The 17,267-nt window shown below is 41.5% G+C and overlaps 1 protein-coding gene across 2 annotated transcripts in view; it reads left to right on the top strand.

Moving 5' to 3' along the window:
- PDE4B (phosphodiesterase 4B) overlaps positions 1-17,267 on the top strand; it is a 596,036-nt gene that overhangs the window by 449,772 nt on the left and 128,997 nt on the right. For both annotated transcript variants that reach the window (XM_029227603.1, XM_029227604.1), the window contains one exon: positions 5,731-5,925. In XM_029227603.1, the coding sequence (XP_029083436.1) occupies positions 5,731-5,925 (195 nt within the window). The remainder of the gene's footprint in view (positions 1-5,730; positions 5,926-17,267) is intronic.

The following is a 17,267-nucleotide window of genomic DNA, read 5'->3' as shown; positions in this document are numbered from 1 at the left end:
AGAAGGAATGAGTTGTCAAAGAAAAGTCTCCTCTGATTCAGAAATGAGTGATTCCTAGGATGTTGCTTCATAACTCTTTGTTACATAAATTGGGGTATGTGCAGGTAATTGGGGATCAGGAAACAACCACCCTGGGGACAATTGCAGGCAATTCTGCAGCCACCTGGCTTAGCTTGAGTTCTTGGAAATAGAGCTTCTCTTCGTTTAATAAAAGGTTTCATGTACACCTTGTGATTCTGTTCTTTATCCCTGACTTTTCCTGCCAGGCTTATGAATAAGGCTTCAGTCCTATTTCTCCCTCGGAGACTGGCAAGTGGCCCTACCTGCTCCAGCTGGAGGCTGGGCAGTGGAGGCTGGGGAAGCTGTAGATGTCTTCTGCCGCCTGCTGGCTCCCTCTTAGCACCAGTGCAGGGCTGGCTTTGCATGGATCCCTAGGCAATGGAGTCCACCAGGAGAGAAAGTGGGGCAGAGAATGTTCCTGCTTTTATTAAAAAGAAAGAGACGAGAAGATGGCAGACAGAAGCTGGTATAGGAGGGCTTTTCCCATCATGGGGGTTTGTGTAAAGATATCACCATCTCAAACATCTAAGCCAGTGATTTTTGTATATAAGTTTGTTTTGTTCAGGGAGAACACAGGTGTGCTTTTTATTTATTTATTTATTTTGCGGTACGCGGGCCTCTCACTGTTGTGGCCTCTCCCGTTGCGGAGCACGGGCTCCGGACGCGCAGGCTCAGCGGCCATGGCTCACGGGCCCAGCCACTCCGCGGCATGTGGGATCTTCCCGGACCGGGGCACGAACCCGTGTCCCCTGCATCGGCAGGCGGACTCTCAACCACTGCGCCACCAGGGAAGCCCTATTTTTATTTTTATTTTTAGATCATTGTCTCACAAAGCTTATCAAATAAGTTAATGCCGCATCTGTATAGACTCATTTGAAGGAAACAGAAGAAACCCCTGCCAGTGGGAATTGAGATGAGGGTAAGGAGGCAGGAAGAGGGAAGGGACAGGAGAAACATTTCATAGTAAACTGACTTTCATTGGTTCAGCTGACATTTTCTGATAGACCTACTATTTACAAGGCTCCGATCCAGTTGCCTGGGATACAAAAGTGAGTAATATTGGGTCCCTTCTCTTTAGGAGATAAGAATCTATCGGGGAGCAGCTAAATAAGTGGATAATTAAATAAATGGAAAATTAAATAGAGATTACAAGTACTGTGATCAGGTACTGCTGTAAAGGAGTCTAGGAGAACACAGATGAGGAGTACGTATCTAAATCGAACTGGTAGCTGCAATGTTAGAAAATATTTACTGGAGAAGGTGGCACGAGCTGAATTGGAAGTAGTGATCGATTGGAGACAGTGGGGAGAAGGGCGTTCCAGCTACGGGGAGCACCACCTCTCACACACAGCATCACCCACTACCACCGCTGCCTCAAGAAGCTGAGACCTCTAGAATCAAAGCGGGAGAAAGTTGTTAAAATATTAGGTCTTAGACAACAAGCAATTGACTCAGTCCAGGGCGATCTGCCGAGGCAGGCAGAATCACGGGGGACAGCAGCATACAGAATCCTGGACGTCAGAGAGCAGGACTTGGGGGTGGGGGAAGTGTCTCCGATCCTAGAAAAAAGGCCACTTTCAATACTGTTTCAGTCCATATGCTGGCTGTGGGCAGGTCCCGTCAACTATTCAGAAACTTGTGCATGACATCCTCTCAGTCTATCTGAAACTTCTCAGTGACGTCATCCGAATATTGAAGTAACTGTAAGCTCAAAGGTATCACTTAAAATGTTATTTAGAATTAGAAATTCAGTGACCCACAATAGGGAAAATGCCTGAGGAAGTTCGGCACAAATTCTGGATGAAGCATTAAGTTCCATGGGCATGGAAAATGATAATTCTGAAAACTGTGCACTATGAGAAAAAAAATCACGATTCAAGCCTGCAGGAAAAATATTAACACTCAGAAAGAAAATACTAACCTGCTAATATTTTTTCTCTGTTGTTTATATTTTACATAACATTCTTATTTACTTTTATAATAGTATTTTTTAATATAAAGAAGCCTAAAAGTGAAATATGAGTCCTGATTAAGGCAGGGCCAAAAATTACTCTAAATAAATAATGACCCCATTTGTATGTTCGCTTCCGATATTTCAGATTCTGTTTTTTCCCTAGTTGTATTTCAGTTTATGCGGCATGTTCGTTTTGCTTGTTAAGCCTGTCTTCCGTCTTCCCCTTGCTCACACCCCTCTTCCCACCCTGGATCTGTGGGACGTATTGTGATGTCTGCCCACTAATTTTGCTGTGACTGGAGCTGGTGTCTGGTTGGTGATTCATGTTTGTTCCTAAGTTGTACATCTGTGTTGGTTGCTTTGAAACAGTGCCCCAGGGAATATGAAAGGCCATTTGTCTCCCTGAAACTGCTTCTTTGCCCCAGAGAATTCTTCCTTGGCTTTTTCTGAATTCCCGCAAGCTCTTCTATGAGTTTAGGCAGGGTAAAGAAGAAAGAAAAAAGAAAAAGAAGAAAACAAAGGAAAGCAGCATGGAGGGAGTTTTAGTGTCTGGGCCTAGTCCCTGCTTACCTGGCAGGACTAAACCTCCTGGTACTCCTGCTAACACTGGGGGCAGATGCTTTGTGACATCTACATAAAGGGTAATACTTGTGGACTTACTTTCTGCCCACTAGGAATGCCTGCAGCAGGAAAGAGGGCAGAGTGAGCCTTGGTGGAAACCCTCAATGGAAAATGTTCTGAGAGTTTGGTAGGCATACCCACTTGGCACCTCTTCTAAGATTTTAGCACAGATATACACAGCAGTGGCATTCATAATATGTAATGACAGGTACCACATGGGCACTGACCAATTAAAAGGACACAGACCACCTGCTGTTCCAGTCATCAGCAGATCCTGGACGGTCTGGGGCAGTGACTGGCTGCCAACTGTTACAAAAGCATTTCAGGGACTTCCCTGGCTGTCCAGTGGTTAAGACTTTGCCTTCCAGTGCAGGGGGTGCAGGTTCAATCCCTGGTTGGAGAGCTAAGATCCCACATGCCTCGGGGTTAAAAAACCAAAACATAGGGCTTCCCTGGTGGCGCAGTGGTTGAGAGTCCACCTGCCGATGCAGGGGACACGGGTTTGTGCCCCGGTCCGGGAGGATCCCACATGCCGCGGAGCGGCTGGGCCCGTGAGCCATGGCCGCTGGGCCTGCGCGTCCAGAGCCTGTGCTCCGCGACGGGAGAGGCCACGGCAGTGAGAGGCCCACGTACCGCAAAAAAAAAAAACATAAAACAGAAGCAATAGTGTAACAAATTCAATAAAGACTTTAAAAATGGTCCACATCAAAAAAAAAAGAAAAGTATTTCAATGTTTTAATAGCCATAAAGGCTGTACAGATAGATACCAAATGAATTACAACATGATTACTCATGAAATTTCAAAGCTTATTTATGCCCACTCTTTTTTTTTTTTTTTTTTTGCAGTTCGCGGGCCTCTCACTGTTGTGGCTCCTCCCGTTGCGGAGACACGCAGGCTCAGCAGGCATGGCTCATGGGCCCAGCCGCTCCGCGGCATGTGGGATCTTCCCGGACCGGGTCATGAACCCCTGTCCCCTGCATCGGCAGGCGGACTCTCAACCACTGTGCCACCAGGGAAGCCCTATGCCCACTCTTAAGCTTTATGTAGTCCCATCTTTACCTTTTAAGAGCCTTCCCTCTTTGCCCTTAAAAAGAGTTCAGAGCCAGCATCAAGTCCTAGTTCTACAAGCTCTGGGTGGCACAAAGGAGTCCTTATCCACAAAGGAGCTCTTTTATTTTGCTCAGCAACTAGTACAGATCTCACCCAAGGAAAGTGTGCAAGTCAGCTTACGTTATATTTTCACTTGCTGCAATGTATTTGCCTTACAACATAGCTCTACCTCCAGGCAGGCTGGCAAACAGGCTGAAGTGTGTGAGTGATGACCCACCTGCCTGCTTGCCTGCAGTCTCTGAAAGACAGTCCCATCCCAGACCGTGAGCCTGCTGTGAAAATCCATCTGCAGTACCGTGAAAGCCCAAATACATACATTGGATTGTTATGGCTCTTCCTTGTTCTCTTAACTGGAGATTCTCACTTGCTGCTTCTTATCAGACACCTGGAGTTTGTGGGTTGGCTAAAAGCAGCTTCTCGGAATGGTCTCCAGGGAAGGATTATGACCCTGAATTCTTTCATTTCTTCTTTCTGTGTTTCAGTGAAACCTACAGCCTCAGGGTAATTTACTGCCTCCCCGTCTTCATCCAAGATAACAGCCAAGGTTGCTCATAATCCGATTTACTCTCTACATACCAAACACACGTTTCGCTTGAATGTAGAGACTGAGGGGAAACTGCACTCAGTGACCCAGTGAGCCGTTCTGGAGTTCTGTGAATACTGAAGTCTGAGGTTGTAGAAGCCTGAATTGGAAGACTTGGGTCTTGCAATTCTTCCTGTACAGTTACTAGCCTGTGATTTTGAGCTGGTGTTTAAAATCTCTCTAAGCCTCATTTTCCTCAAATGTAGACTGAGATCATAATACATACTTCACAGGGTCGTGATAAGGGTTGTAAATGGAATGATAGGTCAGAAAGCAATTTATAAACTAAAAAAATATACGCAAAATCCACCCCAAGAGAGAAGGCTATAAGAACTAGTGAACGAAAAGAACCACAAATGTAGAAATAAATTATGGCAGCTGGATGAGTATAAAGGAAGCCCGCTGCTGTGGTCCAGCTTGGAAAAGAGAGCACCCTTAGCCCCGTACCTTCTCCAACACCTTTCTGCAGAGCTTTAGCCAGAGAGCAGTGAGTGGTCTAGAGAAATACTAGGCAAGAGGGTTACTGTCAATCTGAGGCTAAGGGAGGTTGTGCATGCAGGAAAAATGCATAGGGGATGGTGGAGAGCATGGGAAGGACACAGTGCCTAAAGTAACACCAGGACCAGGAGAGAGAAAACAACAGCCAAAATGTCTACTGCTCCCACCTGTGTGTTCATTGATCAGAGCTTGTTCAAATAATTCTGGACTTGAGGGTACCTTTCCAGAGTGAGGTAGACTGACCAGAAATCTCAATGGCACTCCTCTGCCAGAGTCAGTAGCTGTATCCTCCTCCAGAGAGAAAGCTCTGCACCCCTGGAGGGCTATTCGGCATTATTAGATTAATTAAGTCATTGTGTGTACTTAAACTTGCATATGAATATTAAGTGTCAGACTGGGCCTCCGGTTTAATCAGCCAGTGGATGTTTTCGCGATAGCGCTTTGTTCCTGAAACATTCAGAAATGTGCACATTGTATCTTTAATGAGACTGTGATATTTATTTATGGCAGGAAGAAGCCTCCCAGCTAAGAAGACTCATTCAAGTGATAGTTGAGTGTCTGGCACTTAGAGCTGTGTTAGATGCTATATCTGGAGTCGCTTATTATCAACAGTTTATTTTATGAATTTGTCAATGTTGCTCATGCCGCTGAAAGGCCATGGGACTTTGCTCCCAGGGTCAAATCCTGGCTCCAGTCTCTGCTGATGACTGAACTTCTGTGGGACTGTTCCGTTTGTATAAAAATGAGAATGACTGCAACTCAGAGCTATTTGGAGCCTTAAAACTTTCCATGAAGTGTGAAGTGCTATGTAAAGTGCCTGGCACGCATGGGTTCTCCATGTATGTATGTCAGATGCCCTTCTCTATGTTTCTCATGTGACCAGTTTTCTTCTTTCTCTTTAAGCTTTGATGTGGAAAATGGCCCTTCCCCAGGTCGGAGCCCGCTGGATCCCCAGGCCAGCTCTTCCTCTGGGCTGGTGCTTCATGCCACCTTTCCCGGGCACAGCCAGCGCAGAGAGTCCTTTCTCTACAGATCAGACAGTGACTATGACTTGTCACCAAAGGCGATGTCGAGAAACTCTTCACTTCCAAGCGAGCAGTAAGTACGAGCTGTCTGGCTCCCAGTTTCACACTTACCTCAACTTTAACCCCATCACATCAGAGAAGCAGCACTGTTCCCCTTTAACCCACAGGAAAGAGAGAGGAGAAAAATGAACAGAGCAGAGGTGACAACAATGACCACCTTAAGGATATTAATGCTCTCTTGCATGAGAAATATGTAGCCGGGGTTCCCAAGAGTGTTTAAAACCTCAGGCAACAGTGTTTGATTTACCTCGGTTATTGACACTTAAAAAATATTATTATTATTTGGCTTCATTTCCTGAACTACTGAATTGTTTATGGCATGAGAACCTTAACACTGTTTGCAAACCACACTCAAACTTTCCAAGGCATGCGCAGTTTGCATGAGGCTACAGCAGAGAAGGAAAATGGTGGTTGGTGACACGCATCCTGTCTGAGTGGCCTTTGCTGGGCGACATTTAATAAGCTGTCATCTAGTCACGTGTCTGTGTCCCTTCTCTGGAACCTTAACACAATGCCCACTTGTTGCCTGGCTCCTGGGTGAGACAGAACATACTCCACCGCCCTATTAAGCATGGCTGATGTTTCTGTTTTGCTGCTATTAATTGGAGATGTCTAATTTTTATTTAAAGAACAATGAGCAGATTGTGTTACTTGTTTGTTAAGTTTCTGAAACCAAATAAAATTGGATGCTGGAATTCATGCCTTAAAAGGTCTCTAGGCACATGTACAATTGTATTTAACATCATATGTTATAAAAATATCAGTAGCTCTCTAAAGTCTCCAGTCTGGAAAATTCCACTGGGCTCTCTTCTGCTGTTGGAAAGGAAGCTAAAAAGGGTCACCCTCTTGTGAAAGGGGCAGGGGGCATTTTAAAGCTACCAATAAAAAGTATTCCCCAGGGGGCTTCCCTGGTGGTGCAGTGGTTGAGAGTCCACCTGCCGATGCAGGGGACACGGGTTCGTGCCCCGGTCCGGGAAGATCCCACATGCCGCAGAGCGGCTGGGCCCGTGAGCCATGCCTGCTGAGCCTGCACGTCCGGAGCCTGTGCTCCGCGACGGGAGAGGCCACAACAGTGAGAGGCCCGCGTAACCGCAAAAAAAAAAAAAAGTATTCCCCAGGGCATTTCCGCCAGCTAATTTTAACAGAGGCACCCATGCCCTAAAATATCTCAATCATTGGGTGGACCAAAATTCATTTATTCACTCATTTGGCAAAAATTTACTGAAGTTCTCCTATGTGCCATGCAGTGTGCCAGGCTTTGGGCATAAAAGGTGAGCAGAACAGTGGGAAAAAATCACAGATGCTTTAAAAACAGACATTATTCTCTAAAAGTTTGCATGCTCTCAGGGAGGTTACAGTTAAATAAGAAAGATAAGAGGAACACTGCTACTGTGTGGAAGGAAACATTTAGTGAGTGCTTACTATAGGGCCCTGTTCATTTACATACATTATCTCTTTTAATCTTTACAAAAGTCTCGTCAGGTAGGCACCATTATTATCTCCACTCTATAGATGATGAAACGAAGACTCTGAGAAATGAGAAACCTGCCCCTCCCCCATGATTCTATGCCATGCTATATACCTTGATGTAGCTAAGAAAGACCATAGGCAAAATTTTGGGACTTTATTTACCTATGTTTTTCAAACTGCAAAGTAGAACCTCTCCTATCAGGTAGAAAACATGAGTGGAGTAGAGGTAACCTCTTTGCTATAGATCATGTAGAACCAAGGAAGTTTCTGACCAAGGTTTGGATGGGGGCTTTGACAGTGAACATCCCTGGAATTCTCTCTTCCACCAAAACAAACAGCTTTCTGGACTCCCCCGAGGGAGAGCATAGGAGATGTGTTGAGCTGAAGTAATTAGAGCTTCATTCACATAGTGCTTCACTGGTGAAAGACTAGCTTTGGAAGGCAGCTAATGCCTCCTCCCATCCCCCAGACTCCTGACAAACAGCCTGATGCATCTCAGCGTCACTCAGAGGCTTCCCAGCAGGTTCTAACCAAATTTCAGTTTAAACTCCAGTGATTCCTTACTTAGGACAAAAAGGTTATAGAAATTTTGAACATGAAGAGACTTTCAAGACCACAGTCCAACTCAGTCTATAGCTGTAGAAACAGACATCTAGTTCTGAACGACTCTGTGTTCAGGTCCCTAATACTAATGGTTACCCTCTTTTCAATTTTACCAACCAGGAAAAATTCTCCCCTAACTTTAGAACCTACATAGAGTTGCCAACTTTAGATTTAGGCAAGTAAGGATTATATATGTAAGTTAACTAGTATCATTCTCCCTTAAAAAAAAAAAGAGCGAGTACCTTCAAGATGGTGGAGGAGTAGGACGTGGAGATCACCTTCCTCCCCACAAATACATCAAAAATACATCTACATGTGGAACAACTCCTACAGAACACCTACTGAAGGCTGGCAGAAGACCTCACACTTCCCAAAAGGGTCTGGGTTCTCTGGCCAGGTAACAGGCATGAGCCTCTGAGGTAGCAGAGCTGAGTTCAGGACATTGGACCACCAGAGACCTCCAGGCCCCACATAACATCAATTGGCGAAAGCTCTCGCAAGGTCTGCCGTCTCAATGCTAAGATGCATCGCAACTCATAAAACAGCAAGCTCCAGTGCTGGACACCCCATACCAAACAACTAGCAAGACAGGAACACAACCCCACCCATTATCAGAGAGGCTACCTAAAATCATAAAAGGGGCACAAACACCCCAAAACACGCCACCGGACGTGGTCCTGCATAGCAGAAAGATAAGATCCAGCCTCATCCTCTGATCACAGGCACTAGTCTCCTCCACCAGGAAGCCTACACAGTCCACTGAAACAACCTTAACCACTGGGGGCGGACACCAAAAACAAAGGGAACTATGAACTTGCAGCCTGCGAAAGGGAGACCCCAGACACAGTAAGTTAAGCAAAATGAGAAGACACAGAAATACACAGCAGATGAAGGAGCAAGGTAAAAACCCACCAGACCAAACAAATGAAGAGGAAATAGGCAGTTAACCTGAAAAAGAATTCAGAGTAATGATAGTAAAGATGATCCAAAATCTTGGAAATAGAATAGAGAAAATACAAGAAATGTTTAACAAGGACCTAGAAGAACTAAAGAGCAAACAAACAATGATGAGCAACACAATAAATGAAATTAAAAATTCTCTAGAAGGAATCAATATCAGAAAAACTGAGGCAGAAAAACGGATAAGTGACCTGGAAGATAAAATAGTGGAAATAACTACCACAGAGCAGAATAAAGAAAAAAGAATGAAAAGAATGAGGACAGTCTCAGAGACCTCTGGGACAACTTCAAATGTGCCAACATTCGAATTATAGGGGTCCCATAAGAAGAAGAGAAAAAGAAAGGGACTGAGAAAATATTTGAAGAGATTATTGTTGAAAACTTCCCTAATATGGGAAAGGAAATAGTCAATCAGGTGCAGGAAGCACAGAGAGTCCCATACAGGATAAATCCAAGGAGAAACATGCCAAGACACATATTAATCAAACTATCAAAAATTAAATACAAGGAAAAGAATATTAAAAGCAGCAAGGGAAAAACAACAAATAACACACAAGGGAATCCCCATAAGGTTAACAGCTGATCTCTCAGCAGAAACTCTGCAAGCCAGAAGGGAGTGGCAGGACATATATAAATTAATGAAAGGGAAAAAACTACAACCTCTACCCAGCAAGGATCTCATTCAGATTCAACAGAGAAATTAAAACCTTTACAGACAAGCAAAAGCTAAGAGAATTCAGCACCACAAAAAAAGCTTTACAACAAATGCTAAAGGAACTTCTCTAGGCAGGAAACAAAAGAGAAGGAAAAGACCTACAATAACAAACCTAAAATAATTAAGAAAATGGTAATAGGAACATACATATTGATAATTACCTTAAATGTAAATGGATTAAATGATCCAACCAAAAGACATAGACTGGCTGAATGGATACAGAAACAAGATCCATAAATATGCTGTCTACAAGACACCCACTTCAGACCTAGGGACACATACAGAGTGAAAGTGAGGGAATGGAAAAAGATATTCCATGCAAATGGGAATCAAAAGAAAGCTGGAGTAGTAACTCTCATATCAGACAAAATAGACTTTAAAATAAAGAATGTTACAAGAGACAAAGAAGGACACTACATAATGATCAAGGGATCAATCCAAGAAGAAAATATAACAATTGTAAATATTTATTCACCCAACATAGGAGCACCCCATTACATTAGGCAAATGCTAACAGCCATAACACGGGAAATCGACAGTAACACAATAATAGTAAGGGACTTTAACACCCCACTTTCACCAATGGACAGATCATCCAAAATGAAAATAAATAAGGAAACACAAGCCTTAAATGAGACATTAAACAAGATGGACTTAATTGATATTTATAGGACATTCCATCCAAAAGCAACAGAATACACTTTCTTCTCAACTGTGCATGAAATATTCTCCAGGATAGACCATATCTTGGGTCACAAATCAAGCCTTGGTAAATTTAAGAAAATTAAAATTGTATCAAGTATCTTTTCTGACAACAATGCTATAAGACTAGATATCAATTACAGGAAAAAAAACCTGTAAAAAATACAAACACATGGAGGCGAAACAATATGCTACTAAATAACCAAGAGATCACTGAAGAAATCAAAGAGGAAATCAAAAAATCCCTAGAAACAAATGACAATGAAAACATGATGGCCCAAAACCTATGGGATGCAGCAAAAGCAGTTCTAAGAGGGAAGTTTATGGCAATAAAATCCTACCTCAAGAAACAAGAAACAACTCAAATAAACAACCTAACCTTACACCTAAAGCAATTAGAAAGGAGATTTGTTCAAGATGGCAGAGTAGAAGCACATGCTCTCACTCCCTCTTGCAGGAACACCAGAATCACAACTAACTGCTGAACAATCATCAACAGAAAGACACTGGAACTCACCAGAAAAGATAGCCCACATCCAAAGACAAAGGAGAAGCCACAATGAGATGGTAGGAGGGGTGCAATCACAATAAAATCAAATCCTGTAACTGCTGGGTGAGTGACTCACAAACTGGAGAACACATACCACAGAAGTCCACCCACTAGAGTGAAGGTTCTGAGCCCCATGTCAGGCTTCCCAATCTGGGGGTCCAGCAACGGGAGGAGGAATTCCTAGAGAATCAGACTTTGAAGGCTAGCGGGATTTGATTGCAGGACTTTGACAGGACTGGGGGAAACAGAGACTCCACTCTTGGAGGGCACACACAAAGTAGTGTGCACACCAGGACCCAGGGGAAGAAGCAGTGACCCCATAGGAGACTGAACCAGACCTACATGCTAGTGTTGGAGAGTCTCCTGCAGAGGCAGGGGGTGGCTGTGTCTCACTGTGAGGACAAGGACACTGGCAGCAGAAGTTCTGGGAAGTACTCCTTGGTGTAAGCCCTCCCAGAGTCTGCCATGAGCCCCACCAAAGAGCCTGGATAGGCTCCAGTGTTGGGTCACATCAGGCCAAACAACCAACAGGGAGGGAACCCAACCCCACCGATCAGCAGACAGGCGGATTAAAGTTTTACTAAGCTCTGCCCACCAGGGCAACACACAGCTCTACCCACAACCAGTCCCTCCCATCAGGAAACTTACACAAGCCTCTTAGATAGCCTCATCCACAGGAGGGCAGACAGAAGAAGCAAGAAGAACTACAATCCTGCAGCCTGTGGAACAAAAACCACATTCAAAGAAAGATAGACAAGATGAAAAGGCAGAGGGCTATGTACCAGATGAGGCAACAAGATAAAACCCCAGAAAAACAACTAATGAAGTGAAGATAGGCAACCTTCCAGAAAAAGAATTCAGAATAAAGATGGTGAAGATGATCCAGGACCTTGGAAAATGAATGGAGGCAAAGATCAAGAAGATGCAAGAAATGTTTAACAAACATCTAGAAGAATGAAATAACAAACAAACAGAGATAAACACTACAATAATTGAAACGAAAAATACACTAGAAGGAATCAAGAGCAGAATAACTGAGGCAGAAGAACGGATACGTGACCTGCAAGACAGAATGGTGGAATTCACGGCTGCAGAACAGACTAAAGAAAACAGAATGAAAAGAAATGAAGACAGCCTAAGAGGCCTCTGGGACAACATTAAATGCAACAACATTCACATTATAGGGGTCCATAATGAGAAGAGAGTAAGAAAGGACCTGAGGAAATATTTGAAGAGATTATAGTCGAAAATTTCCCTAACATGGGAAAGGAAATAGCCACCCATGTACAGGAAGTGCAGAAAGTCCCATATAGAATAAACCCAGGGAGAAACATGCCGAGACACATAGTAATCAAGTTGGCAAAAATTAAATACAAAGAAAAATTATTGAAAACAGCAAGGGAAAAATGACAAATAATGTACAAGGGAACTCCCATAAGGTTAACAGCTGATTTCTCAGCAGAAACTCTACAAGCCAGAAGGGAGTGGCATAACATATTTAAAGTAATGAAAGGGAAGAACCTACAACCAAGATTACTCTACCCGGCAAGGATCTCATTCAGATTTGCTAGAGAAATCAAAAGGTTGACAAACAAGCAACAGCTAAGAGGATTCCGCCCCACCAAACCAGCTCTACAACAAATGCTAAAGGAACTTCTCTAAGTGGGAAACACAAGAGAAGAAAAGGACCTACAAAACCAAACCCAAAACAATTAAGAAAATGGTCATAGGAACATACATATCAATAATTACCTTAAACATGAATGGATTAAATGCTCCAACCAAAAGACACAAGCTTGCTGAATGGATACAAAAACAAGACCCATATATATGCTGTCTACAAGAGAACCACTTTAGACCGAGCAACACATACAGACTGAAAGTGAGGGGATGGAAAAAGATATTCAATGCAAATGGAAATCAAAAGAAAGCTGGAGTAACAATACTCATATTAGATAAAAAAGACTTTAAAATAAAGAATGTTACAAGAGACAATGAAGGAGACTACATAATGATCAAGGTATCAACCCAAGAAGAAGATATAACAATTATAAATATATATGCACCCAACATAGGAGCACCTCAATACATAAGGCAACTGCTAACAGCTGTAAAGGAGGAAACCGACAGTAACACAATAATAGTGGGGGACTTTAACACCTCAGTTACACCAATGGACAGATCATCCAAAATGAAAATAAATAAGGAAACAGAAGCTTTAAATGACACAGTAGACCAGATAGATTTAATTGATATTATCCGACATTCCATCCAAAAACAGCAGATTACACTTTCTCTCAAGTGCGCACGGAACATTCTCCAGGATAGATCACATCTTGGGTCAAAAATCAAGCCTCAGTAAATTTAAGAAAATTGAAATCATATCAAGCATCTTTTCTGACCACAATGCTATGAGATTAGAAATGAATTACAGAGGAAAAAACATAAGAAACACAAACAAATGGAGGTTAAACAATACATTACTAAATAACCAAGAGATCACTGAAAAAAATCAAAGGGGAAATCAAAAAATACCTAGAGACAAATGATAATGAAAACACGACGATCCAAAACCTGTGGGATGTAGCAAACGCAGTTATAAGAGGGAAGTTTATAGCTATACAGGCCTACCTCAAGAAACAAGAAAAATTTCAAATAAACAATCTACCCTTACACCTAAAGGATCTGAAGAAAGAAAAACAAACAAAACCCAAAGTTAGTAGAAGGAAAGAAATCATAAAGATCAGAGAATAAATAAATGAAGCAGAAACAAGGGGAAAATAGCAAAGATTCTATAAAACCAAAAGCTGGTTCTTTGAGAAGAGAAACAAAATTGATAGACCATTACCCAGACTCATCAAGAAAAAGAGGGAGAGGACTCAAATCAATAAAATTAGACATGAAAAAGGAGAAGTTGCAACAGACACTGCCGAAATACAAAGCATCCGAAGAGATTACTACGAGCAACTCTATGCCAATAAAATGGACAACCTGGAAGCAATGGACAAATTCTAGGAGAGGTATAACCTTCCAAGAGTGAAGCAGGAAGAAATAGAAAATATGAACAGACCTATCACAAGTAAGTAAATTGAAACTGTGATTAAAAACTTCCAACAAACAAAGTCCAAGACCAGATGGCTTTACAGGTGAATTCTATCAAAAATTTAGAGAAGAGCTAACACCCATCCTTCTCAAACTCTTCCAAAAAATTGCAGAGGAAGGAACACTCCCAAACTCATTCTATAAGGCCACCATCACCCTCATACCAAAAACAGACAAAGATACTACAAAAAAAGAAAATTACACACCAATATCACCGATGAATATAGATGCAAAAATCCTCAGCATAAGACTAGCAAACAGAACCCAACAACACATTAAAAGGATCATACACCATGATCAAGTGGGTTTATCCCAGGCATGCAATGATTCTTCAATATACACATATCAATCAATATGATACACCATATTAACAAATTGAAGAATAAAAACCATATGATCATCTCAATAGTTGCAGAAAAAGCTTTTGACAAAATTCAACACCCATTTATCATAAAAGCTCTCGAGAAAGTGGTCATAGAGAGAACCTACCTCAACATAATAAAGGCCATATACGACGAACCCACAGCAAACATCATTCTCCATGGTGAAAAACTGAAAACATTTCCTCTAAGATCAGGAACAAGACAAGGATGTCCACTCTCGTCACTATTATTCAACATACTTTTGGAAGTCCTAGCCACGGCAATCACAGAAGAAAAAGATATAAAAGGAATACAAATTGGAAAAGAAAAAGTAAAACTGTCACTGTTTGGAGATGACGTGATACTATACATAGAGAATCCTAAAGATGTCACCAGAAAACTAGTAGAGCTAATCAATGAATTTGGTATACTAGCAGGATACAAAATTAATGAACAGAAATCTCTTGCATTCCTATACATTAATGATGAAAAATCTGAAAGAGAAATTAAGGAAGTACTCCCATTTACCATTGCAACAAAAAGAAAAAAAATACCTAGGAATAAACCTACCTAGAGAGACAAAACAGCTTTATGCAGAAAACTATAAGACACTGTTGAAAGAAATTAAAGATGATACCAACAGATGGAGAGATATACCATGTTCTTGGATTGGAAGAATCAATATTGTGAAAAAGACTATACTACCCAAGGCAATCTACAGATTCAATGCAATCCCTATTAAACTACCAGTGGCATTTTTTACAGAACTAGAACAAAAAATCTTAAAATTTGTATGGAGACAAAGAAGACCCCGAATAGCCAAAGCAGTCTTGAGGGAAAAAACAGAGCTGGAGGAATCAGGCTCCCTGACTTCAGACTATACTACAAAACTACAGTAATGAAGACAATATAGTACTGACACAAAAACAGAAACACAGATCAATGGAACAAGATAGAAAGCCCAGAGATAAACCCCCATGCATCTATGGTCAACTAATCTATGACAAAGGAGGCAAGGATATACAATGGAGAAAAGACAGTCTCTTCAATAAGTGGTGCTGGGAAACTGGACAGCTACATGGAAATGAATGAAATTAGAACACTCCCTAACACCATACACAAAATAAACTCAAAATGTATTAGAGACCTAAATGTAAGACCAGAAACTATAAAACTCTTAGAGGAAAACATAGGAAGAACACTCCTTGACATAAACCACAGCAAGATCTTTTTTGATCCACCTCCTAGAGTAATGGAAATAAAAACAAAACTAAACAAATGGGACCTAGTAAAACTTAAAAGCTTTTGCAAAGCAAAGGAAACAAGACAAAAAGACAACCCTCAGAATGTGAAAAATATTTGCAGACGAATCCACGGATGAAGGATTAATCTCTGAAATATATAAACAGCTCATGCAGCTCAATATCAAAACAACAAACAACCCAATCAAAAAACGGGCAGAATACCTAAATAGACATTTCTCCAAAGAGGACATACAGATCCCAGGAAGCACATGAAAAGCTGCTCAACATCACTAGCTATTAGAGAAATGCAAATCAATACTATAATGACGTATCACCTCACACCAGTTAGAATGGGCATCATCAGAAAATCTACAAATAACAAATGCTGGAGAGGGTGTGGAGAAAAGGGAACCCTCTTGCATTGTTGGTACGAATGTAAACTGATACAGCCACTATGGAGAACAGTATGGAGATTCCTTCAAAAACTGTAAATAGAATTGCCATATTACCCAACAATCCCACGACTGGGCATATACCCAGAGAAAACCATAATTGAAAAAGACACATGCACCCCAATGTTCATTGCAGCACTATTTACAATAGCCAGGTCATGGAAGCAACCTAAATGCCCATTGACAGATGAATGGATAAGGAAGATGTGGTACATATATACAATGGAATATTAATCAGCCAAAATGGAACAAAATTGGGTCATTTGTAGAGATGTGGATGAATCTAGAGACTGTCATACAGAGTGAAGTCAGTCAGAAAGAGAAAAACAAATATCACATATTAAAGCATATATGTGAAATCTAGAAAAATGGTACAGATGATCCAGTTTGCGGGGCAGAAATTGAGACACAGATGTAGAGAACAAATGTATGGACAAGGGGGGAAAGCAGCGGCAGGTGGTGGTGGTGGTGGTGGTGGGATGAATTGGGAAATTGGGATTGACATGCATACACTGATGTGTATAAAATGGATGACTAATAAGAACCTGTTGTATAAAAAAATAAATAAAATAAAATTCAAAAGAAAAACAAAAGCAATTAGAGAAAGAAGAACAAAAACCCCCCAAAGTTACCAGAAGGAAAGAAATCATAAAGATCAGATCAGAAATAAATGAAAAAGAAATGAAGGAAACAATAGCAAGGGTCAATAAAACTAAAAGCTGCTTCTTTGAGAAGATAATCAAAATTGATAAACCATTATCCACTCATCAGGAAAAAAAGGGAGAAGACTCAAATCAACAGAATTAGGAATGCAAAAGAAGCAACAACTGACACTGCAGAAATATGAAAGATCATGAGTGATTACTACAAGCAACTATATGCCAATAAAATGTACATCCTGGAAGAAATGGACCAATTCTTAGAAAAACACAACCTTCTGAGACAGAATCAGGAAGAAATAGAAAATATAAACAGACCCATCACAAGCACTGAAATTGAAACTGTGATTAAAAATCTTCCAACAAATAAAAGCCCAGGAATATGTGGTTTCACAGGTGAATTCTATCAAACATTAAGAGAAGAGCTAACACCTATCCTTCTCAAACTCTTCCAAAATATAGCAGAGGGAGAAACACTCCCAAACTCATTCTACAAGGCCACCATCACCCTGATACCAAAACCAGACAAACATGTC

This window comes from Monodon monoceros, unplaced genomic scaffold (assembly GCF_005190385.1).
Source record: "Monodon monoceros isolate NGI ecotype Baffin Bay Population unplaced genomic scaffold, NGI_Narwhal_1 Super_Scaffold_18, whole genome shotgun sequence".
In the NCBI taxonomy this organism is placed as follows: domain Eukaryota; kingdom Metazoa; phylum Chordata; class Mammalia; order Artiodactyla; family Monodontidae; genus Monodon; species Monodon monoceros.
This window is presented reverse-complemented; position numbering and strand designations above follow the sequence as displayed.